This window comes from Dasypus novemcinctus, chromosome 6, assembly GCF_030445035.2.
Source record: "Dasypus novemcinctus isolate mDasNov1 chromosome 6, mDasNov1.1.hap2, whole genome shotgun sequence".
Taxonomy (NCBI): domain Eukaryota; kingdom Metazoa; phylum Chordata; class Mammalia; order Cingulata; family Dasypodidae; genus Dasypus; species Dasypus novemcinctus.
The window spans coordinates 124,386,651-124,412,254 of record NC_080678.1 but is presented as its reverse complement, the minus strand read 5'-3'; the positions used below and the strand labels follow the sequence as shown (position 1 = coordinate 124,412,254).

The 25,604-nt window shown below is 52.7% G+C and overlaps 1 protein-coding gene across 1 annotated transcript; it reads left to right on the top strand.

The window, feature by feature from the left end:
- Positions 1–2,235: 2,235 nt before the first annotated feature.
- On the top strand, positions 2,236–17,229 carry MAT1A (methionine adenosyltransferase 1A). Its single transcript, XM_058299373.2, has 9 exons — positions 2,236–2,516; positions 5,071–5,148; positions 6,561–6,683; positions 9,716–9,828; positions 10,054–10,197; positions 12,807–13,025; positions 14,019–14,201; positions 14,407–14,540; positions 15,572–17,229. The coding sequence occupies exons 1-9, from the start codon at positions 2,423–2,425 to the stop codon at positions 15,672–15,674; spliced, it is 1,191 nt and encodes a 396-aa protein (XP_058155356.1). The 5' UTR covers positions 2,236–2,422; the 3' UTR covers positions 15,675–17,229.
- The last annotated feature ends 8,375 nt before the right edge of the window (positions 17,230–25,604 follow it).

The following is a 25,604-nucleotide window of genomic DNA, read 5'->3' as shown; positions in this document are numbered from 1 at the left end:
GCAGCATTGTGAAAAGAGGATGCTAGTATATATTTCTTTTATTTATTTTTTTGGGGGGATATAGTGTATGAAAAAAAGCAAGAGACACAATAATATATAAAATATATAATAATATATATACATATGCATGTATATTTGTATATACATGCATATATGCATAAAACATGTACATGATATAGTTTTGTTCAAAAGAAAATCATAATGTGCACAGAGAAGACAACAGTGATAGTAGCTAATATGTATTGAACTATTGTGTACTAGCTCTATTGTCAATACTCGTCATAACTTAAACACAATGATCACATTTCATTATCACAGCAAAGCTAAGAGGTAGGTAATTATTTAGCCTGCTTTACAGGTGAGGAAAGAGCAGCCTGGAGATGTTAGGAGGCCTGCCCTGAGGTGCATCTCACATTAGAGGCAAAACTGGGACTCCAGCCCCCAAACCTGAGCTCCCAGCAACAGCGTCCGGTTCTCTGCCTCTTCCATCTGCTGAGAGGCAGTAAGGCTGCCTGGCATTTAGTAGGATGCCACCACATGGAACTCCTACGCGAGGCGGGTGCTGAGCTAGATGCCGTCCGGATCCTGTCCCCTCTTTGAGTGGGTGTTCGGCCCCTGCACAGGTTTCTGACAGTGTCACTTTTCAGTACCGTGACTTTCCTCGAGCCTCTCTCCCACCCCATAATGCACGATGCTGTTTCAGATTCAGAGGGCAGTTAGGCTACTGTTCAGAATTCAGAGGGCAGTTAGGCTACTGTTCAGAATTCAGAGGGCAGTTAGACTACTGTTCAGAATTCAGAGGGCAGTTAGGCTACTGTGTGCTAATTCTAGGAACCTTGGTGATTACTTGACACTTAAACTTCATCTTGCTCTGAAAGGGAATTTAGGATATAATGGGTAACCTATGTCTCCAGTTCAAATTAAACATTAGCTCATATTGCCTCCGGGCTTGAAACAAATGTACCCAGAAGACGTTGACAAAGGGACAACAATGTTGAAACATGTTAAGCACAAACAGGTGTCCTGTGTGCTGGCATTGCCAAGGCTAAGTCGTCTAAAGGTCCCGTTTGATTCTTTTGTCGTCTATCCCTTCCCAGCGACCTCTTCCTCACGGCAACCTCCCTACTCGTGTGCCTAGGCATTCCAGCTCATTCTTTGCTAAATGCCTCTGATTAAATATGCCTGTGTAAGAGGTGACTCACCCTGACAGGATAATGCTGCCACTGCTGACCAATTAGCAAAAATCCAAGATTTGGAGAGCCAGACTTCATGCTAGAAAAAAAAAAATTAATGCTTTTATTATAACCATAGAGAGGGCTTTGGGCCCCAGAATTGTTAGTTGGGGCTGCTGCATCTTACTTCTTGCTTCACACAGCCCAACCTTTGATGCATAAAGTTTTGGTTGATTACTTTTTATTGCATTCTAGTGGGAACTCATTTCTCCACCCGTTCTCTGCCATCCCTTAGAGTGCCTTGGGTTGGAAGATGCAGCTGAGTCTAAGAGTAGAGGAGAATGATGTTCTTTAAGTGCATGAGCTGGTTAAAAATAGAATCATATTTACCTTTTTTCTTTGTCAAAGCAAAAATAATTTAGGAGTTATGTGAGCAGGGTGTTTGCCAAGTACAGAGAACTGAATACACAGGTTAACTTGTTGCCTGGAAGCTTTGGGAAACTGGGCTCTGGTAACATTTCTGCAACAAGTCTGTCTCTCAAAGTCCCTTTCCAGAAACCGTGTTCTCTGTAACCTGTCCAGATCCCTTTTGATGTCTTGCTAGTTCATATGACTGCCAGCCTCTTAAAGCAGTGGAAGGCTGAGGTGATTTCTATCCTCTAGAAGGACTCTGTTGTGTAACGCCAAAGCTGGCTCAGAATGCAGGTGCACATTCCTGCTCTGGGAAGGCAGAGGCAGGGGAAGAGCCCAAAAGACAAGGGGGAGCGCTGGACAGCAAGAGCCACACCATGTTGCAATCAGCCTAAACCACAGCTCTGGGGAAGGATTTCTTGCCCACTGTTTATGTCCCTGTCCTCCACAGGAGACCAGCTCTGGAGCACCGTGGAGGTGAGCTCCAGAGCCGGGGCAGAGCCCCAAGACTCCACCGTGCTCTTCATCTCCTTGGCCAGATGCTTAGGGTTTGGGAAATCAGTTAAGGACTGAAGTGCCTCCCAGGAAATGGACTCCTCCAACTTTCTCACGTGATTGTTTGGGCACTTTCCCTTTTCCATATATAGGGGTCACTCGGGAGCCAGCACTGACCAGCGGGAGGGAGCAACACCTGTATCGGCCCCCTCCCTCTCATCTCACCCATCCTCACTTTACTCTCACGTGCTCAGGGCAGTCAGGCAGGAACTAAGGGAGAAACTCAGGCCAAGTCTCAGCCTTAAAGTCGTCCATTTGAAGAAGCTCCCTGGAAGTGTGGAGAGATGAACGGACCCGTGGATGGCTTATGTGACCACTCTCTAAGTGAAGAAGGAGCCTTCATGTTCACGTCTGAATCCGTAGGAGAGGGGCATCCTGGTAAGTAGGCTGTCCTGGGACTGGCCGGATCAAGGGAGTCACCAACTGAGGTCATAAAAACACCTTTTCTCAGTTACTATAAGGGGACTCTGGAGAAACAATGTGAAGTGTTTTCCATTCGATTCATCTGTAGTTTCGTGAAACGGTTTCCCACTAGGCACTCAGGAAATTGCAAGTCAGTGAGGCGGAGAGTGCGGTGGGGCCGCCGCGGAGAACTAGCCATTGGCTGGCCAAATGTCTGACACATAAAACCTATCATCAGATGCTAACATCTCATATTCTTTTTTTTTTTGTAAAACCTTAGTCTGTTATCAGTGAGCAGCTTAGGTCAACAAAGAACGTTCCCTCCTACAAGGTCAGGGTTGCTAAGTTTTGCAGATGGAGCATGTGCAGTTTAGAAGTGATCAGGGTGCCTTCCAATCGCTGCCGAGGTGGACCTCTAGGTAGTGTGTTAGCTACGAGAAGTTCAGATGACTTCCCGATGAGGATGCAATCTCAGGCAGTGACGTGGGGAAGGGAGAGGGGCTCCTCGGGGGCAGGGAGGACACATGTTCAGGATCTCAGGTCGGGGCCACGGGCGTCAGAACCACGTGGAGGCTGGGTCCAGCCCAGACTTCCTGGCTTGGAAGCTCTTGGGTGAGGCTGGAGCACTTGTCCCTCTAACAAGCCCCCAGGCAATGCGGACGCGGCTGGTCTGGGAACCACGTTGAGAACCAGGGTCCTAGAACCCTGGGGGCTAGATTCTATGATTTATATGTTTCGACACTTCTTCAAGATTCATGTGTGCCTTTGTAGTTTTTGGTAACTTAGCACCCTCTGCCTTTCTTCATCTTCTTTGACTTTGTTCTTTCTTGAAGAGATTGAACTTCCATCCGTTATCACTCTGCTTTGGACGTCTCAATGTACTACCCCTTTCCATCTGCATAAGCCAGTGTTTTTCAAACTGGTGTGGTGGGGGTGGGGGTGATTTTTGCTCCTTTCCCCCAGGACGTTTTGTAATTTGTGGTTGTCACACTGTGGTGTGGGGGTGCATGCTACTGGCACCTGGTCAATGGAGGCCTGGGATGCAGCAGAGAGTCATCCATCCCAAACGTCAACAGTGCTGCTCAGAAACAAAAAGCCTCTTTCACCATAACTAACTTTGTGGGTTTAAAATGAAGCAATGGCAGCTACCTTGCTATGCCTGACCCCTTCTGGAGAGTTCCATGGCTTGTGAAAGATCTCGTCCACATGGAGCCCATTGCACACAATACCAGTGTGCCCAAAGGGCAGAGAAGGCAAGTCCAGCCAACCAGGGGGTTGCTGTGCCTCCTTCATGACAGCCTATCCGTTGTCACTGTAAATTAGCTGTCCACGTCAGCCAGTTCATCTGAGGTTTAACAACCTTCTGCCTGTCGTTCGATTGCTAAATTGCTCTCCACCAGAAAGATAAAATTAATGCTCCTTTTTCAATGATCAAGAAAAGCAATTATTGACTATCTTGGGCCTATGAAGTGATGTTGATGGAAGTTTTAAATGTCTAAACCCTGATTTGTCCATCCTAGCTGCTGCATTCCCCTCTGCAGTTGGGAGCCTGTGAGCTGTGTCCATGATCAGGAGTCCTGGTGGGCAGGCCTAATGTGACCACTTTATATTGATTTTAGGATACCTTAGCAGTGGAAGGACCTCAGTGGCAGGGACCCCCAGAGGCTGTGGACTCATCCAGGATCTGCCACTGGCAAGGGGATCAATAGGAAAAACTCAAACATGTGTTTGGTAGTAATTTCTGAAGGAGAGATTAGAGAGTTAACCTTTAATAGCAGATTAACATCTTTCATTTTAGAACTTAATATGTACTTTTGAGAGCAGACTACGTAATTCCGAATCTGGATTGTTAATTTAAAAACATATTAACCAATTAAGAACCGACTCTGTGGGTGTTTTGACACTATGTGAAATGTAATATATGTTAACAGAGCTTATGTTTATTTCTGAATTTGTGGACATTGACAAGTCATCTAACCCCGAAACAAGAGTGGTTTTTTCCACAGTGCTGTTTAGTGAGCATTTAGCCCACGTAGAGTCTTTAAGGAAAATAGAAGAATGAGATCACCTGCCCCTGTCAGTCAAACCCAGCTCTTAGGGCATCCGGCGTTCAAAGGCTGGGTGACGGCAGGGAGGCTGTGATGCACTAATGGAGGGGTCTGCAGCAGCAGGATGGCAGGGGTCTCTTGTAGAATTCACGTGTGGACCCTACGGAACTGCCCTGCCATGCATCTGTTGTCCAGTCTGATTGTGCACCTGGCACTGAATCCTACCGATGTTATTAACATCTTTTCCAGAAGTTACATATAAAGAGAATATGTTGAAGAATGAGAGGAATTTTAGAAGACTATGAAAGAGAGAGAGGTGGAAGAAATAAACATTTCCAAATTGTTCTAATTTCCTTTATTTAAAAAGAATGTCCTCTTTTAGTAGGTAAGGTTTGATATGTAAATGGACAAAACCTCTCCTGGTTTTCACGTGTTCAGTAAATCACACCTCTGGGGTCTCATGCTCACTCTCTCTTATCCAGATAAGATCTGCGACCAAATCAGTGACGCGGTGCTGGATGCCCACCTCAGGCAGGACCCCAACGCCAAGGTGGCCTGTGGTAAGGATCTTCTGCCCCCTCCTGCCAGCCCGAGGCACGTCAGGGCCCCGAGGCCCCGAGCCCCCGCCCTGGGCGCGGAGTCCGGGTGGGCTACCACGTTGTGCAGCCTCCTGCACCACAGGCAGGAAAACATTTCTGGCCACGAGTTAAAGCTGGTGATTATTTGGCCAAGAAGTTGGTGTGGGATACCTTAGCAAGGTGCTGGTGGAAGGTTGGATTGGACCACGGCCTCTGACGCTCTGTCTCACTGGGAGGGGAGTTCCTCCAAGGCTCTCAGCGGACCCTCCAGACAGGAGAGAGCCTGGAACTGGCTGGGAGCCCCTTCACCGCGTAGGAGCCTCTCGACGGCTGTGCAGCCGTCTGGCTCTTTTTGGTGTTCTCTTAGTTTGTGGCATGATTCAGGTGTCAAAATAGTGCACCTCTACCATTTAACAGCAACAGGCGGGCAGCGTCTTCAAGTGTTTCTTCTTTTAAATGAACTTTTAATGAAGTATGACATTCGTACATGAACATACATAAACAGCAAATTTACAGCAAAATGTCAAGGGTTCTCAATTAAATTGATAGCTTTCCTAAGACGTTACATGAAAGCATAAAAGCCCTGTCCACAGCCGCATCATCCACTGCTTGTCGTTCCATGGCGAGTCATGCAGGATGAGGATCTTTTTCCTTTCCCTGAAAGGCAAACCCTTCCAAGCCCGTGGCCCGGCAGTTCAGCGACGGGACTCCTGAGCCTGCGGCCCCGGCGGCACGGTCCTGCCTCCTCGCTGCACGTGGCAGGGGGACTGGGGCCCTCCGCTGGTGTGGCCCCTGTTCACTGCCCTTCGGGGGCACCGAGTCCCAGGGAGGGTGGCTTCACCCCGATGTCTCCTCCAAGTAGCTGGCGAGACACGGACGTGCCTTGGTTCCTTGGCGAGCACCGCATTCCCCAAACTTGCGGTGGAATTTGAGTAAGAGGGAGCGCAGGGATGGCCAATGTCTTTTTAAATTTAATTTTTCTATTTTATTTTATTTTTTGAGCGTTTATTTTTTACTGTATTTTTTTGGAGATACAAAGATCACAAAAAATGTTACATTAAAAAGTATGAGGTTCCACATACTGGGCCGCATGCTTTATAACGGCCACCATGGGACACAGTCCCTTTCATCCTGCGACAATCTCGTCCTCCGCCTCCTTTCCCAGGGCAGGAGACCCAGGCCGGAGGAGCCTAGATGAGTGGCCTGCGACACAATAGTGAGCGGGTGGTTGGAAAGTTCACGGCCAAGTCTTCCCCAAGAAGGCTTGCTGTTGAATTTCTTTCTTACTGCCCTCGTTGTTTTCATTCTGGCACCCTCCCCGGGCAGGGCCTCCTGCCAGCCTCGCCCGCGGTGCTGCAGCGGCACAGGGCGCTGACCGCTCCTTCCCTTGGCAGAGACAGTGTGCAAGACGGGCATGGTGCTGCTGTGCGGGGAGATCACCTCGGGGGCCATGGTGGACTACCAGCGCGTGGTGAGGGACACCATCCAGCACATCGGCTACGACGACTCCGCCAAAGGTGGGGCCCGGGCCCCGCGGCGGGCAGCTCTCCCCACCCGGTGGTCAGGCTCAGGCCAAGGCTCCACGAGAGTGGGGCGGCTTTCAGAAGGAAGGAAGCCCTGCCGGGTGCCACCCCACGGGCGAACCTTGAGGACACGGTGCTGAGCGCAACGTCAGCAGGAAGGGGCAGACGACCTGCGACTCCACTGACGTGAAACTTCAGTAGCTGCGCTGTGCAGAGTCACAGAGGCAGAAAGGGGAGCTAGATTACCGCAGGACCGGCGCGGGGAGTTCCTGCCCGATGGCGCAGGGTTTGCGTTTGGGGTGAGAGGAAGGTCCTGGAGGGCAGCGCAACTTTGCGAATGTGTCATCCACTGGATGGTATGCTTGGAAGGAGTTGAGGAAACTTATGATATACACGTAGTTTAAGTTGACAATTAAAAAGCAATGACAATTAAGAAACAAAGACAATTAAACACAATACCTGGTACCGGACTGGATCTAGTGATGGAGGAGAAAGTCCCAAAAGGACATTATCCGGGACATATGAAAAAAATTGGAATGTTGACTGTAGACTTTTTATCACCGTTAAAGTTATTAATACCTAAGTGAATATGCTTGCTCTTAGGAAATGCACATGGAAGCGTTTCTGAAATGGGTAGAAAATGGACAGAGGGATAGATAGAATGATAGAGCAAATGAGGCAAAACTGGCAGATCTGGGTATTTGGGGCACAGAGTATGTCGGAGTTCTTTTGTATGGGTTTTCCCCCCATGAGTTGGGTCCCTTGTCTGTTTGCTTGCTGATTTTTCTCATTGTTTGCTTGTTTTTGTTTTTGCTCATTGTTTTTGCTCGTTGTCTGTCTGTTTTTTCTTTAGGAGGTACTAGGAACTGAACCTGGGACCTCCCATATGAGAGGCAGGTGCTCAACTGCTTGAGCCACACCTGTTCCCTGTTGTTTTTGCTTGCTGTCTGCTCGTTGTCTGCTCATTTTTGCTTGTTGACTGCTCACTGTTTTTGCTTTTTGTCTGCTTGTTGTTTTTGCTCGTTGCCTGCTCGTTGTTTTTGCTCATTGTCTGCTAGTTGTTTGTTTGCTTTCTTTAGGAGGTATGAGGAATCGAAGCCGGGACCTCCCATGTAGGAGGTGGGAACTCAACTGCTTGAGCCACATCTACTCCCTGTATGAGTTTTGTATTATTTTTGCAACTGGGCTGCAAGTTTGAAATGATTTCAAAATAAAAAAGCTTAGGAAAAAGGAAAAAGTGTGCAGCTCAGGTATCTGTATGCAGTTTTCCATCCATTCTTGCCACTGGGCCTGTTTAGGAGGGGCTGCCTTCGTGGTGCAGGTAAAGTCTTTGGAAGAGAAAGAAGCACTGGCTGACGTGGAGCTGCCCTCTGTTGACCCTGCTGCGTGTGTCTTTAGAGGTGCCTGATTTAACCATTCCGGAAACCCTGGCACACTTCTTTCTGAGATGGAAAGAACTTGTGTAAGGAAACTCAGTCAATAAGTGGCAGACGAGGCTTGGAACTCTTCTACCAAACTGCTGCTTTTCATGATAGGGGACGGCGACGGCCTGGGCAGGGGAGGGAGACAGGCGCGGCTGGTCCGGCATGGCTCTGTGCTAGGGGGGGCATCCCAAGGTTAGCAGCAGTGCCAGCGGCGGGGGGCCCAGGCCCTTGCGGGGAACTGAGGTCGAGCACTGCCAACCAGGCTGGGGATTCCGAAGTCGAAGGCAGCGGGCAGAGGCGGGCCCAGCTGCAGGCCAGCCTGTGGGCACTGGCTTCCTGCCGAGGGCTCTGACCCCCAGGTCTGGAGGCTTTCCCGATGGCATTAGAAATTCATGGAATTCCAGTTTTGAAGAAAACCCCCTTTGGGTCTCAGATGATACTCTGACTGTCCCCAAGTCACTAGCAGGGATGTGGTGACTTTAAGCAGTGCCAAGGAAGTCCGTTTCCCAACTGGCCTTCCTGGATTTATGCCATAATCCACACTCACAGACAGAACCGGGAGGATTGCGTTTGTGCACCTTTGCCCCGCGCCGCTTGCTGGCTGTGTAGTGTGATGTGGGTGTCTTTGTGGTGAGAGGGGCCATACCCCCTATGAAAGGCTGTCCGTGCAGCCAACGGCTGCCAGCAATGAGCTTCACCTGAGCTCATGAGAGCTTACTGGGTGCAGCAAGGTCTCCAGGCAGAGGATCGGTGTGAACAAGCTAATTCCCAGGGAGAGGTGATGGCGCCCGTTTGGCAGGGAGATTTCCCAGGAGATGCTTCAGTGCCGTCAGGGCCCGCGCCGAGGGGCCAGGGCTCTTGGCCCTTCCAGCTCTGCCCCTCCTCTCCCAAATCACTTGGTGCCCCTGGTTTGTTTTTGTTTTCATTTTGTGTTATTATTTATGAATTAGAGAAGTTGTAGGTTTACAGAAGAGTCGTACAGAAAACAGAGCTGCCGTACCTCCCCCGTTGTTGATTCCTTGCATTCGCTGGTCCGTTTGTTGCACTGATGCAGGAATGCACCTGTAGTGGTGCAGTCGACTAGAGCTGGTGGCTTCCCTTAGGGCCCGCTTGTGCTGCACGGCCCTCTGCCCAGGAGAAGGCAGGCTGCCTGAGGGCCGAGCCCATGTCCCTGTGCTGTACCGGGTGGGCTGGATCCCCGAGCTCTGCAGAGGGGCCCCTGCCCCAAGGCTTGTGACTCCCCATTGGCCTCTTCTCCAAATGGCGTGCCTGGGGCCCCCCTGTTGTGTAATTTCATATGTGGGGCAGGTGTGCATCTGGGCTTGCTTTGCCTCAGTGCAGTAGTTTTCAAACTGCCCCCTTGGGAGGTGCCGTGGGGACACTGTGGGAGAGCAGCTTTGTGCAACTGGGATGTTACACTGCCTTTCTGTGTAAGGTAGGTTTTTAAAATCAGGGTCACTTGGTACATTAAATGCGTCACGTAGGATCCGCTCAACCAAAGCGTTCCATGGGCTCGCTCCCCACCTTGGCCTCAACTCTGGGCCGACACCGTCCCGAGCTGGTTGGGGATCGCCCTGTCAGTGCGCTTTCCCTCCTGCCCAGGCTTCGACTTCAAGACCTGCAATGTGCTGGTGGCCTTGGAGCAGCAGTCCTCCGACATTGCCCAGTGCGTCCATCTGGACAGAAACGAGGAGGATTTCGGGGCAGGGGACCAGGTACCTGGGCATGCTGCGGGTGAACCGCATCGGGTCTGCCCTGGAGCAAGGGCCGCGGTGAGGGGCTGGATTCCCCATCCCAGCAGGAGAGCAGGGGCGCAGGCCTGCTGTGGGAGGCGGGCCCATCTCACCCTGCAGGAGCCCTGGGCGCCAGGTGAATGCTTGCTGTTGGAAGGCCTTCCTGGATGAGGCCGGCTGCTGCCCGCCTGCTCTCCCCATGCACAGGGCTTGATGTTCGGCTACGCCACCGACGAGACCGAGGAGTGCATGCCGCTGACCATCATCCTTGCGCACAAGCTCAACGCCCGGATGGCGGACCTGAGACGCTCAGGTGTCCTGCCCTGGCTGAGGCCTGACTCGAAGACGCAGGTGAGAGCGCCTTGGCTGCCCTCTGCCCCACTCTGCATCCCCACACCGCTGGGCCTTGCCATTTGTACCATCACAATGTGCACTCTGGGCACTGAAACGGTTGCTGGTTTTCTGTGTGAAAGAGCTTCAGTGGTAGATGCCCACTGCCCACCACCCTCCCCATGACACTTTATTATTAGACACTTCAAAAATACAGAAAAGTCAAGGACAGTTGTGGCTTTTTTTTTTTTTTTTTATCCTCCTGAGCAGATGTGGGCTCTGGGAATTCTCCAATTCTTGCCAGAAATGGATCTGCTTTCCAGGCTTCCTGGTCACTGCCTTTCCACACACGGGTGCCTGTGATGAGTGAGGTGGCCTGAACTGCTGGCATCCCGCTGTGGCCCTTCTCCTTGTCTTTGTCTTGTCAAAAGGCCCAGCTTTGCGGTCTTGGCCTGCGCCTCCCCCAGGGCGACCCGTGGAGCCGAAACCGCCTGCACTCCGTAGTGGAAGTGCTCCGTGGGCGAGCGGCCCCTCAGCATCCGGGCACTTCCCTCCACCTGGGGACCCTGTCCTCTTGGACTCCCCGCTGGGTCCTTTTCTGCACTCCAGGCAGATCCGCAGATGCTCAGCACTCTGTCCTCCACATCCTCGGACCACATTTGTGGACCTGGTTCTCCACCTGCACTCACTCAGCTGCCCAATTTTAGCCCACAGGCCTTTCTAAGAGCCGAGCCCCACCCCTCGCCCACCCGGCAAGCAGCTGCAAGGGCGCACGGTCGCCGCCCTTTCCCCTCTGCCCCCAGCCCAGTGGGCACCAGTTTTCCATGCAGAACTCCCCCTTCCCTGCCCAGCCTTTACAGGGGCAGCCGAGCTGAAGGTTCTGCTTGGAGCTTCCCTTTTAATATCCTACCCCCTGCTCAGCATCTTTGACAACTTTCTTCTTAGGGGAAAAAAATCTCCACCTGTTACTGTGCCATGCTGAACCCTTCACGGGCTTCCATCGTCACCCGTGTTTGCGCTTCCTAAGGCTTTGCGCCTGCAAACCTGCCGCCCGCCCTACCTGCCTGCACAGGGTGCACACTCCCACCTGCTCATGAGGTCTTCCCCTGCCCGGCGGGACTGTGTGCCCTGCACGTGGCACCTGGCGTATTCGGTTTCCAGCTAGCCATGTGCATGTAGCTCTGTCCTGGTAACCGGCTGCACAGAGGCCACACGCAGGGCAGAGGTGGCACGTGAGCTGCACGTGGCCAAAGCCGTGCTCCTTGGGACCTTGCGTGCTCTCCACGTGGACCCCGAGGAGGGAGGCTGATACCACCTTCTTCGGTCGTTTCTGGGGTCGGGACTGTAGAGCTAAACTGCAATCGAATGGGCATGTGGATGAGAGCACACCTGCCCTGCCCTTCCTGTACCGGAACTGTGCCTGGACGTGGAAATGAAGGGCTTCGCAGAGAGGGAAGCCCCGGGCAGGGATGGGAGGCCTCAGGGGAGCAGAGCCTTCCGCCTCCCTCCTGGTCTGTGTCGGTGCAGGTGCTGCCGGGCTAGGAAGGTCTCCTCCATTTTGCTTAGCTAAGGAGAAAAAGGTTTCCGCGTCCAGGAGGCAGTGACGAGGGTCTTTAGGGTTTCCCTTCCTGCAGATGCCCTGGATTCTGCTGAGAACGCTCCTCTGGCTGCCAAGGGGCGCCTCGGGCAGCTGGGGGCAGGAGCAGCTGGAGCGCCCTGCGGCCCCCCGCGCCCCGTTGGCAGAGGATGTCCTTGGTCTGCGCAGAGCACTGTGACCAGAGCGGCTCCTTCCACCTGAACAAACCAGGCTGCCGTTGGCCCCCAAGGGCTTGTTTGTACCTGCTCAGGGCTGTGTTTTCTCCCACATCTTGCTGACATGACGAGATAGGAGCAGTGCCCGGAACCCTGGCTCTGCCAGCCAGTTCCACCGTTCTGCAAGGACGCTGCCTGGGAGTCAGCCCTTGACGGCGCTGCCGCAGGCTGTTCCTAGAGCCTTCCAGAAGCCCCCCAGAGTGCCTCTGGAGATGCATTTGGTCTGTGCTGCAGGGCTAGAAGAGCAGGTCGGGCTCTCCGGCCTTTTGCTATGTGACGTCAGAGGGGTCGTTTCACTTCTCATAGCCTCAGTTTCCTCATTTATAAAATGGGGCAGTAATATCTCCATTAACCAATGGCTGATGCATAAAAGGGCCCAGAGCCAGCTGCGCTGGCCACATCCCTGAATGGCCCGGCTTGCGAGGGACTTGCACCTGCTCCCTTCCCTCCAGGTGCTCTGCTCTTCCTTTCTTTTGCCAAGTGCCCGGAGGTTGGCAGAGCAGAACTACTGATCCTTCCTTCTCAGTCTCCCAGGACTGGGTTGGTGGCACCCCACCCCACATGCACTGCGGTGCTGGGACAGGCAAGGGTGGTCGTGGGGGGCAAGATGGGGCTTTGCAGGGAGCCCTGCGGTAACAGCAGAAGCCACCGAGACCAAGCGGAGGTGCCCAGTGGGTCACCAGTTGTCAGGAAATGCTGTAAAAGCCATTGGGGAGGGGGGGTAGCGGACGCCATGTGCACAGGCAGCCCAGGGGAGCCCTCTGACTCCCAGCGGGCCCATGGCCCTCAGCATGCCCCTCCTGCCCTCTGCGCCCCAGGTTACCGTCCAGTACATGCAGGACAACGGCGCCGTCATCCCTCTGCGCATCCACACCATCGTCATCTCCGTGCAGCACGATGAAGACATAGACCTGGAGGGCATGCGCACAGCCCTGAAGGAGCAGGTGATCCGGGCCGTGGTGCCGGCCAAGTACCTGGATGAAGACACCATCTACCACCTGCAGCCTAGCGGGCGCTTCGTCATCGGAGGCCCCCAGGTGCATCCTTGCTCCAGAGGAGGGCCAGCTCCCTCTGCTTGGCTGGGGGCACGAGGCTGCACGAGGTGCTGTCGCGCGGCGCGGCCAGGGCTGGCCTTGGATGACTGCGAGGCCACGTGGCTAGCTCATTCTCCTCGGGGCCTGCTGTGTTTGTATGCAAGGAATGGGGACCACCCTGAGGAGTCTCCCTTGGTGCTGCCTGTCCTTCGCGCTTGCCCGCAGCTGGCCATCGGCTGTCCCTCTCCAGCTCCAATTCTCCACCGCAGGGCTTGCTCGTGACTCATCCTTCCTGGGCGGTCCTTGCCAAGCCTTTGCAACAGGCTGCCTCCAACTTTGGGGTCTTGTGGGCACCAGATGGGGCAGCGGTTTCTAATTTGGGGACACCTGCTGCCCCTTTGCTCCTGAGGAAGTGGAGATTGGGCAGAGTACTTCGGAGAGGCCGCTGGCTGCAGCTGGGTGTGTGGCCAAAGCCGAGCCCCCAGAGCAGGTGCTGCAGTCAGATGTATTGTAGAGACTCAGGCTAAGGAAAAATAAGGCTAATTACTTTCTTCTCTTGCAGGACTTCTCAGAGCCTAGATATAGAGTGAGAACTGTGGCTGAGGGGGACAGAGCGTGCAGACCTTGCCCATATCATTTAACGTAGTGCCCTGCCCCCTTGGAGGGGCCTCTGTTGACAGGCGTTGCCCAAAGCAGACACCTGGGGAAGGGGCCAGCATGGCCTTTCTGACGTGGCCTGCTCCTGCCTGCAGTTGGATTTCTCTGTTGTAGCCCAGTCCCATTAGGAGCTGGCTGTGGCCTGGAGAGGCTCTGGCACTTTCTGACGAGGCCCCGACACTACCTGACTCCTGAGCTGGCCGGTGCCTGCACCGGGGACAGAGCCCAGGGCTTCTGGCCCGCTTGTAGCCAAGAGCTCTTTAAAAATGCCACAGGGAATTCTGCAGGGCCTCACCACCCGGGGCCTCCAGTTCTCATCTCCTCCCTCGGCCCCCACAGGGCGATGCGGGGGTCACTGGCCGCAAGATCATTGTGGACACCTACGGTGGCTGGGGTGCGCATGGCGGAGGGGCCTTCTCGGGGAAGGACTACACCAAGGTGGACCGCTCGGCCGCCTACGCTGCCCGCTGGGTGGCCAAGTCCCTGGTGAAAGCCGGGCTGTGCCGGAGGGTGCTGGTGCAGGTGGGTATTCTGCAGCCACTGGGGGCCTGAACGAGCTCTACCGGAAGCCAGAACGAGCTCTACCGGAAGCCAGAACTTTGCCCTGAGGCTGTTGCGGTGCCTGAGCCCCTGGGGAGGGGGCACTAGGCAGCCAGGTGAGGGTTCCCTGAGGGGCAGACTCCTGCCCAGCCCAGAGGCTCAGCCCCTTCCCCGTCTCTTCCGGAAGGTTTCCTACGCCATCGGTGTGGCAGAGCCGCTGTCCATTTCCATCTTCACCTATGGCACCTCGCGCAAGACGGAGCGAGAGCTGCTGGACATCGTGAACAAGAACTTCGACCTGCGGCCCGGCGTCATTGTCAGGTAGAGACGCCTCCTCCCTGGCCCAGGGCAGGAGGCTCCCCAGGTGCTCGAGCCACAGAGCATACCCCAACCAGGGTGTCAGGCCGAGGGGGACAAGTGGGAGCCCCTGCTGGCCCAGGAAACACCAACTTCGGTGGGACCATTTATTTAACCTTCTAATTTTGAATTAACTTCAAACTTTTAGGGGAGTTGCAAAAATAATGCCAAAACAACAGAACTTCAAGGTACCCTGCACCCAGATACCCACATTTACCAACCACTAGCACTTTGCCATAGTTGCGTTATCATTCTGCCTGTCTGTGTCTCTTTCCTAAATATTTGGAGCACGACACTCCCCTAACCCTAACCCTAACCCTAACCATTTGGGAGCGGGTTGCATACACCACCCTCCTCTAACCCTAACCCTAACCCTTAAGCACAACCTTCAAGTTCAAGAAATCTCATGCTGATACAAAGCAGGGAGTCTATGTTTTAATTTCTTCAGTTGTCACAGAGTCCTTTTGGGTCTTTTCTCCTGAACTATTAGATCCAGTTCCAGATCAGGAATTGCATTTAATTGTCAGCTTCCTTGTGGTAACATCTATTCAGCAGACGTGTTCCATTGCACCTGCCCCGATATAATCCAGCGTTGTCCTCCTTCCCAACCGTCCCCTGCTGAAGCTTCCCCTCACCCAGTAGGCTACTTTGGAGCAGACAGGAAGCTGGGGGCTCTTAGGAAAATCTTTACAAGGCCAACAGGTGGAGACCCGGCCGCGCTCGGCTCCCATGTGCGCTGGCCTCTCCCGCATCCCTGAGGGTCGGGCTGCGCTGCGTGAGGCCTGAGTTCAGAGCCTGCACCCGGGGCGCCTGGAGGCACCTGTCCCCCCTAAGACTGCCGTCTGGGCACCTGGGAATTTAGGCCGAGCGTTCTGGTGGTGACCTCACCCCGGGGCTGCGTTGTGGTCCGACAGACTCTCCTAGGCTCGAAATCGAGAGACGGGAACGCTGCTCCTCTCCCGTTTTAAAATGGTCTTTTCTTGTTGACTGTGTAGGGATTTGGATTTGAAGAAGCCCATCTACCAGAAGACGGCGTGCTATGGCCATTTCGGAAGAAGCGAGTTCCCGTGGGAAGTTCCCAAGAGGCTTGTGTTTTAGCAGCAGGGCTGCAGGAGGCCCCGGCCCTGCTCTAGGGGCCCCTGGGCCCCCTCGTCCTCTTCTCCGTGACCCCTGCGCTCGGTCTCCCACACACCTCACCCCTCCCCTTCTGGGGCAAAGCCATACACGGCCGGAAGCCAGTGGCTCCCTGGTGGTGGGGGTCTGACGTCCTTGTGAAGAGAGTAGAGCCCCCTGCCTCTCCCTCAGACCAGGGCGATGCTAATCTGCCAGGAAAGCCCCCCCGTCAGGAGTAATTCCCCGCCCCCCAGGCCAGGCCTTGCCAGCCTGCGTCCCTCGCCCCCTCCCGCCTGAGCCGAGGCTGGGCGTCCCGCACATCCCAGGTGCCCTTGTGTCTGGGCTGGCGGGGCTGTCCACCCCGTCCCGGGCAGGGGCCTTCACAGGCCCGCCCCAGCTGCTGGCACTTCCCCCACGCTTATCACCGCTCTCGTTGCTTCTTCACTGCAACATGGTGAGGATGCACTTCTCCTGATGCCCACTTACAAACGGGGAAACCGAGGAACGGGCCATGGCAGTACTTCCACAAGGTCCCCCAGCACATCAGGTTTGGGCTCAGGAGTTGTGCACCACGAGTTTCACACCAGAGCCAGGCTTGGGCCACGGCACAGTGTTGGGATGAGGCCGGGGGTGGCTGGGACCCAGGGCCGTCAACCATGGGCTCTCGGCGAGCCTGGGCAGGGGTCTGCAGAGTCAGGAAGGGACAAAGGATTGTCTGTTTGAGAAGATGCCAGAGGCGAGCGGACTGCCCGGGCCCAGGGCCTGAGCCCAAGGCCCAAGCTCCCACTCCCACCCCAGTAGGGCCGCACAGGGCTGAGTCTCCAGACCTCAGAGGATGGTGAGGTGGGGCCAGCATGGGGCCAAACCTTATGGGGGGACCCTCAGCCCGATGTCCACAAGCCTTTCTCCGTCTTTGATTCCATTTTGTGACCCTGCGGGCTGAGCGCTGTTGGAGTAAGTGGGGGGGTCTCCGCTGCTGCTTCCAGACAGGTCCTTAGGCGCTGAGAGCTAATGCTGGAGACCCGGGTGGCGAGTGGCGGCAAGTGGGCTGAGATGATGGGATTATGCTGCTACTGGGCGCTTTGGGGGGGTGCGGACGGGTCTGCTGATGGGGGCCTGCGTGTCCCAGCTGTCCTCAGCTTGGCCGCTTTTGGCACGCTCACCTTCTCCCTGGCTCCACGGCCCCAGAAGGGTACCCGGTGCTGGCTCAGCTGGGCCAGGCAGCCCAGCGAGCCCGCGTCACCAGAATGTTCTAGGGCTCACGCCTGCGGGAAGCTCTGTGGTCCCCACCGGGGTTCCCTACTCATGAAGCCTCGAGCTCCTTCCAGGAAGGGGAGGGGGGCGGGTCCTGAACGGGGTTGGCTGAGTTCCTCGAGCCACATTCCAAGTGAAAACTCAGGACTTCTACTTTCCCCACTTCCTAGAGAAACAAGGTCTTTTTGGTCACCATTGCTGTAAACGAATGTTTATGTGAAACCAGAGCCTTTGTGTGTTGCTAGCTCCTGCCCGGACAGTGAATAAACCTCGAGGATAAACCCTACGGTTGGCTCTGTCTGCAAACCCCAGGGAGCCCATCCCTTGGGCAGCACCGGCTCCTGCCCCAGCCAGGCAGCCTGCCCGGGAGGCCTGAGTGTTCTCGCCCACCGGCTCCACCCGTGGAGGGAGCTCTTTGTAGTAAACCTTCCCTGCACGTGGGAAACCGAGGCTCGGCGAGGGTTGGGAACGGGCCGGGGCGGGCTTTCTGCTTAGCCAGCTGCAGCAAGGCCGGCTCACGCGGCAGCGAGGGCGGAGGGCGAGGAGGCGAGGGAAGCCGCGCGTCTTCACTGAGGAGGACCAGCAGGTGCCCGTTTTCACTCCAGATGCCCGGCGCTGGCCCCTGGAGGTGCGGCCCCGTGAGCCGGCGCCGAGGGGGCTGTGCGGAGACCCCGTGGAGTCAGGCTGCCCTGGTGCCAAGAAGGGCTGAGGGGCAGCGGGCTTTAGGAAGGAAGCTTGCGGCCAGAGGGAGCAGGGCCCGAAGGATGGCCACGGCACACGCGTGGGACACGCAGGGAAGCGCGCTGTCCCGGCAGGGAGACGCAGGGAAACACGGAGGAGGTGGGCGATAAATGGGCGCCACGGGCACAGAAGGCAGTGGAACGCTAGCTGAAAGCAAGGAGGGGAAGCCGCTTCCTCAGTGTTGAAGCGGCAGAGAGCAAGAGAGAGCGGCCAGCGGGGGGGGGAGCAAGCCCTGGGGCAGTGGCCAGCGGGGGGGAGCAAACCCTGGGGCAGTGGCCAGTCGGGGGAGCAAACCCCGGGGAGTGGTGTTCTTGGCAATCAAGGGAAGATGCAGCGGTCAGGCGTGTGAAACCATAGCAGTGAGTTAGGTGAGGTAGGGCCTGGGACTGGCCACTGAATTCAGTGATGTGGAGGCCACCGGAAAAGGGCGGAAGAGCAAAAGCAAAATAAACACGACTGGAATGCCTCACTACCTCACAACACTCGGAATGAATCCAAAGTGCACAGCCAGGCTGCCCTACGCCCATGCCTGGCTGGTGTCCCCTGCTCGGCCTCCCTCACCCCAGTTCAGCCTCCCTGGCTTCTTCTGCTTCCCCAGTCATGCCTCAGGACCTTTGCACATGTCATTCTAAATGGCGCGTGATCCGCTTCCCCACCTTGGACGGCGGCCCCATCTCATCCTTGCTGTTTCAGATGGAGTGTCCATACTTCTGAAAAGCACTTTGCCTGAGAGCCCCTCCTCTCTATCTCTTCAGCTTCATGCCATCTATTTGCTGGTCACCAACCTGAACCCATCCTGCACTTTGCCTCCCTTCTCTTCTTCACAGGTGGTTCCTCTGAATCTCCTCCGCCTCAGTTTCTGCCCTTCAGAAAGACGCCTCCCGACACCCTCTATGAATAACACCCAACACCTCCTTCTCTGTCTGGTACCAGGACAGCAAAGGTTGCGAGTGCTTTGTCAGCGTTTGCTGGTGTCTGCCTGTCCACCCAAGATTCGGTGCTTCTGAGCTTGGCCTGTCTGCTTCCTTTGTCATTTCAAACCTGGCCCCCGCACGGATGAGGAGCGGACTTGGCCCTGGTTGCGTCAAAGAACAAACTCCAGGTGCCCATGACTCCTGCCCTCTGAGCTTCTCTTAGCAAAGAGGTTCTGCGAGGGACAAGGGTCCCACTTGCCTTCCGGCAGGTTCCTCCAGGCTCAGTTGCCCGGAGTTGAAACCGCGCTTGTTCTGCAGAGTTGGTCTTTTTGGCACCCGCTCAGCATCCGTGAAGAGCTCAGCTTTACGGCAGCAGTGCTCAGCATTTTTGTCTGACATTAGAAGTGAACATGAGAGGACGCTAAGGCCATGACCCATTTCCCATGATGTTCGGGAGCACGGCAGGCAGGAGGCGTGCCCTGAGGAGGGGAGGTGGCGGTGTGAGCTGAGCACAAAGAAGCGTTTTTCAAATGGGTAGCAGGTGCAGGTGTGGGGTTATATGAGGAGCCCTGCACGAGGGAGCTAGCAGCTCAGCAGCCATGGCTTGGGGTGAAGAGTTGGGGGCGAGATCTTTAGAGGAAAGTTTCCCCTGACAAAGTGCCCCTGAGAAGTATGACCTGGGAATAGTTTAAGAAACAAGAACGCGGACTTGGCCCAATGGATAGGGCGTCCGCCTACCATGTGGGAGGTCCAGCGGTTCAAACCCCGGGCCTCCTTGACCCGTGTGGAGCTGGCCCATGCACAGTGCTGATGCAAGCAAGGAGTACACCCCATAAGGAGAGCTGCCCAAATGGCGCAGCACACATGGAGAGCTGACACAAAAAGATGACGCAACAAAAAGAAACACAGATTCCTGGTGCTGCTGATAAGGATAAAAGTGGTCACAGAAGAGCACACAGTGAATGGACACAGCAGAAAACTGGGGGGTGGGGGTGAGGGGCCAGCCTCTGGCTGTGAGGCCTCCACCTTTCATCATGGCATCTTGACACAGGTTTTGGACAAATAAGGAAAGGGGCTGTGCTCTAAGTCAGGCCAGATCACCCCCAGAGCAGAAGTGTATGGGTAGATGAATAATTGAGTGGGAACCAGAAATCTGCAGGAGGGAGCTGGTGCTTCCATCACCCAAGAAACCTTCATAGCGTGGCACTGGCTGCCCCCTGTGGCATCAGACTTGTCTGATGTGACCTGCATAGGAAGGGTGAAGCTCAGAAACCATAAGGAAATGACGTGCCAGATGGATTTCTTTAAAGTGAAATTCTTGTGCACTAGGGTAAAACCACAAACAAGAAAAGATGTGACAGAATGGAAAATATTTGCAATGCCAAACTGAACAAAACACAGATCAACAGGAAAGCAACACAGCTCCAGTAGAAAATGGACAGCACATAAAATGAAAGGAAGGGAATAAACAGATGTAAAGGAAGAATGGAAAAAGTCACAAGAAATGAAAAGTTACTCAAACTCATGTTCCAAGAAATAAAATCTTAAAAAAAAAAAAGCACAATAACTTTTGGCAAACTGATGGCCAAAAACCAAAAGCAAATAAAGTTCTTAAAATCCAGGGCAGGCAAGGGTGGGAGGACATGGGCATTCCCAGAAACAGTTAGTGGAGGTGTGTCTTGGTGCAGACTTTCTCCAGGTGCAAGGGCTGTGTGTGCCTGGTGGATTCGCTGGGCCTGAGCTGCCATCGAGGTAGAGGAGCACAGGGGAGCGAGAGGTCAGGGCCAGCCTGTGCAGAGTGGAATGCGGTGGGGTGGGATGGGAGAAGTGTCCTTCCACAGAAGAGCAGGGACCCCGGCAGCTGGCTCCTGGGCACTTTCAGGGCTCTGCACAGTGGTCCCCCGTTTCCCAAGCCAAGACTGCAATGCTGAGCCACCATGGCCACCAGGTGGACGGGAGCCCCTACCCTGCAGGTGCTCCTGAGATTCCCACATTACAGATGAGTATCCTTCTGAAGGCCACCCCTCAGTAGAGTGCAAAGCCTGTCTGAAGCAGGATTAGAATCGCAGGATAAAATTCAGGATGCACAGTTCAATTTGGATATCAGATAAGCAACCACTCAATTTTTAGTGTAAGTATGTCCCATGCAACATTTAAGACACACTTATATACAAAATCTATTGGCTATTTATCTGACGTTCAAATTTATCTAGTTTTATCTGCAAAGTCTGGCAATCCTGGGGAGGGTGGGGACAGCTGTGGGAACCTTGGCCTTGACGGATGGCAGCTGGACGCTGCCCACACCTGACATTGGCCCTTGTCCTTGCTTCTCTGGAGTGCCTGTCTCCAGGGCAGTGAGGGCCCTGGATCCTGCAGGAGGGGCAGACCTGGGCTCCAGTCTCCAGAGGTTCCCCTAGAAGACTTGGGGCACAGGCTTCTGGCCAGCCCTCCAGGACTCCGCATTCCAGCAGGACATCGTGGGGTGGGGCGGGGCCATTTGACACGTGGGGGACAAGGCATGAGGGGCTCCTCTGTTGTCCTCAGGCTGAAGGAAGCTCATGGACAGCCTCAGGAGACCACCCTGGGGGCCGGAGCAGAGCCCCTGCTGCTGACGCCCCTGCCAGCCCTGAGTTCTTGAAAGGCAAGCTGGGAGATTCTGTCCTCCATGGCTGATTTTTAAAATTAATACTGTTTCTCGTCTTCAATTGTGTACTTCTGCTTCTCTGCTGAAAAAAAACAAACAAAAAAAAACAATAGATTTCCCTTTGTAATAACCTCTTGGATTTCAATATCAAAGCCTTCAGATATTTTGAGTTGTGAGATATTTAAATTTGTTTCGCTCACATTTCTATTTCCCGGTTTTCACTGTGTATCTGCTTCCATTTTAACTTTCAGAGCTGACTGTTGGGTTCGCCTTCTTGGTCCAAGAGGGTGTCCTAAAATTCCCATGTGGTTGTTTTGCTTCCATTGTTTCACTTGTGTCTATGTCACTGACATGCAATTATAGAACATTATCTCCATTATCTATTTTTTAAAAAGGTTTGGGGTTTTCTTTATAGTCCAAAATGATGAATTTTAATAAATGTTTCTGGTCACTTGATGTTGTCAGTGTGTAGGTATGAATTTCTTTCAGTTTTTTAAACATTTTAAATTATATTATTCAGATATTCTACATTCACAGGTGCTTTAAACTCCTTGAAATGGGACCATCTGCTGAGTCAGCTGAACTTTAATTGAGAATCTCCGGAAAAGGTGGCGTTTCTTATTCCACAGATGCCCTGGGCACACAGAGGATGGGCTTTCCAGGCAGAGAGGGCAGTGTGTGCAGAGAATGGGGTGGGTCCTTGGGAGCCACAGAAGGAGAGCCTGCAGAGGAAAGAAGGAGCTCTGAGCAGGGTTGAGCGCCTGTGACTTCTTTATTGCTTTGTCCTGCCCCCTGCCCCTCTCCAGGACTGGATCTGCCCTGGTTGCTGGACGCAGGATTGGAGCCCTGGTTAATGATCTCCAGTGTGGCTATGGTGGCCGCAGGCCCCGAGGAACTAGGGAGAAGCCTCAGCCTTCCATGAAGCCATTATATCAGTGAGTCCAGGAAATGCTACCAGGTGTCACGGCTGAAGAACCTGACAATTCGGGGCCAACTCTGACCCTCCCTAGGTATCAGTGGAAGACAGTGGAGTATGTCATGGTGGTTGATGTGTTGATAGTTCTTTTTGTTTTAGACAGACTTGTTCCACCAGGCAAAGAAAGGCATTCTGTACAGAGAAGCAAAGAGCACACCAGACACAGGACAGCTCTAGTTCTGGCAAAATGCAAGGCTCTCGTCAAGTTTCACCTCATGGGGGAAGAAATGCTTGATGCCCTGTACATGCCCAACTTGTGATCTGGTCTGTCATGTGTTTTATAGCAAATCTATTTGGAAAAGAAAATCCTCCATGTCCTAATCAAGAAGAGCCAACGTCTGATACTGTGGGGAAATTCCAGACTGGATGTAGCAGTTTGATATATTTATGAATTCCAAAAACAGATACTGAATTATGTTTGTAAACTGGTCTGTACCTGGGCATGAATAAATTGTGATTAGGGCTTTGATTGGGCCACATCATTAGGGCATTGAGTCCCCACCCACTAAGGGGAGGGGACTCACAGATAAAAGGTATGGCCAAGGACAGAGTTGGAGGATTTTAATGTTGGAGTTTTGATGTTGGAGTTTGATGCTGAATTCTTAAGCTGGAGCCCTGGGAAGTAAACACACAGAGGAAAGAGAAGCAAGCCCCAAGAAGAGAGGAACCCTGAGCCCTGAGAGAAGCAAGACCTAGGAAGAGAGGAGCCCAGAAAGCCTGAATCCTGGCAGACATTGGCAGCCATCTTGCTCCAGCACGTGGAAATAGACTTTGGTGAGGGAAGTAACCTATGCTTTATGGTATCTATGCCTGGTATCTGTAAGCTCCTACCCCAAATAAATACCCTTTATGAAAGTCAACAGATTTCTGGTATTTTGCATCAGGACCCCTTTGGCTGACTATACACTGGAAAAAGAAAGCAAATCCATCAAAAACCAAGTGGAGCTGGTGGGAATGCAGAATGGTGCAGCCATTGTGGAGGATGGTTTGGCGGTTCCTCAGGGAACTAACTATAAAATTTCCATATGATCCAGCAATTGCACTACTGGGTATATACCCAGAAGAATTGAAAGCTAGGACACGAACAGATATAGGCACATCAATGTTCATAGTGGCATTATTCACTATTGCCAAAAGTGGAAGCAACCCAAATGTCCATCAACAGATGAATGGATAAGCAAACTGTGGTATATATATACAATGGAATATTACTTAGCTGTAAGAAGGAATGCAGTATTAACACACAGAACAACATGGATGAATCTTGAAGACCTTTGGTTGAGTGAAGTAAGCCAGTCACTAAAGGACAAATATTGCATGACCTTAGTGACATGAATTAAGCAAATTGAGCAGACTCGCAGAGCTAAAGTATGGAAGATAGGTTAACAGGAGACAGAAAGGGAGTAGGGGGTAGTAAGCTGGTGTTCAATATGGGCAAAATCTATGATAAGGTGGATGGGGATGTTTGGGCAGTGGATGGGGGTGATAGTGGTGCAGTGATGTGATTGGGGTTGATGATGCAGGAATGTGAGAGTGACTAGGGTGTGGGGGTTGGGATGGATTATCCATGGACTGGGGGACGGCTGCAAGAAGGAGTGGATGAACTCTGAGGATTTGTAGGTCTGTGGTTAAACTATATGGTGGGAATGTTCTTTTGGCAAGTCTCAATGCGGAGGGTCACTGGTGCAGGTCGTTGGCAATGGGTGGGTATGTGGGAAAGGGTGCAGCTGGGGCAGGCTTCTGTGGAATATGAAAGTGTTCATCTTGTCATAGCGTGTTATCTCAGTGGTTGGAGATGCACACAATAAATAAGAAAATATTAATCTCCCATCCTGGGAAGTCCTATTATATTCTCAAATAGAGGAGCAAGAATATCTCTAGTACATGTTCTAATAAAAGAAAACAGACCAGTATGTCAAGCCCTCAATATTAAGGTATGTAACTACGAACCTTCTTCTTGAAAAATTGCAACATGGTTGCCATAGGTTCAGGGGAGGGGGGAATAGGTGGAACATAGGACATTTTGGGGGCATTGGAATTGTTCTGCGTAACCTTGTATTGTAGATACAGACATTATACATTTTGTCAGAACCTAGGAAAGTGTATAGTGCAAAATATAAACACTGACCATAGTTAGTAGCAATGCTTCAATGTTTGTCCATCGTTTGTAACAAATGTACCATACTCATGTAGGATGTTATTGGTAGAGGAGGGTGTGTGTGTTGGGGGAGGATGGCATATGGGAATCCCCTGCATTTTTTATGTGACTTTTCTGTAACCTAAATCTTCTTGGAAAATAAAGAAAAATATAAGACAATTGGGGAACATGCAGAAGAAATGGTCATTATACATAAAAGATAGCTCTTATGGTGATGAATGGCACAATACAAACATTCTTATTTTATTTTATTATTATTTTATTTGGCTTTGTTTTGGGGGAGGTTTTGGATTGCAGAAGGGTTGCAGCTGTGGTAGGGGAGGATTACTGGTCATGGTTTCAGTGGTGAGGGAATGTGTGGGGAGGGGTGTACCTGGGGCATGCCCCTATGGAATATGAAGGTATTCAAGTGGTCATGGGATATTGTCTTGATGGGTGGAGACCCACATAATAACTGATGGAATATCGTATTTCCATCCTGGGTAGTCCTGCTGCATCCTCTAATAGAGTGAGTGGCAAGAATCCCTGGAATACATGGACAGAGCCTAGTGAAGGAGGACAGACCAATATGCCAGGCCCTTGATATTGATTTGTATTTGTGAAACTTGTTTTTGTGAGATGGAAATATAGCCTACTAATATATATTGCCTAAGGGTTATTTCCTCAAAGCCTCCCTTATTGCTCAAATATGGTCTCTCTCTAAGCCAAACTCAGCATATAAATGTACTTTACCCTGGCATGGGACATGACTCCCGGGAATGAGCCTCCCTGGCACTGAGAAATTATTACCAAGTGCTGACTAGTGACCAAAAGGGGGCAATATTAAATGCAAATGAGTTTTTAAGGGCTAAAAGATTTCAAAGTGAGTCAGGAGGTCATTCCAGTGGTTATGCTTATGCGTGTCTCAGGAATCTCACTAACTGCCACAGTAAACAGTGCATCAAGCAGGGGTGCTACTGAGGGCTTTAGAGACACCTGGATACTATGGATAGGGCAGACAACCCCAGGAAATCAGCACCATTGGTGGGTCTTCCTTTGGAATATATGATAACATACCCTCCAATGTATCAGAGTTAGACTCATTTATAATTTTCCTATGTGATGTTTCTTATGCTCTCCTTTTTTTTCATTTCTCTCCCCTTCAGCCACTCCCATTGTCTGCTCTCTGTGCCCATTTGCTGTGTGTTCCTCTGTGTCTGCTTGCATTCTTGTCAGTGGCACTGGGAAT

Coding starts and splice junctions, on each gene's coding strand:
- MAT1A (XM_058299373.2), top strand. CDS start 2,423: ATGAACGGACCCGTGGATGGCTTATGTGACCACTCTCTAAGTGAAGAA. Junction 2,517..5,070: donor CGTAGGAGAGGGGCATCCTG/GTAAGTAGGCTG, acceptor TCTCTTATCCAG/ATAAGATCTGCGACCAAATC. Junction 5,149..6,560: donor CAACGCCAAGGTGGCCTGTG/GTAAGGATCTTC, acceptor TTCCCTTGGCAG/AGACAGTGTGCAAGACGGGC.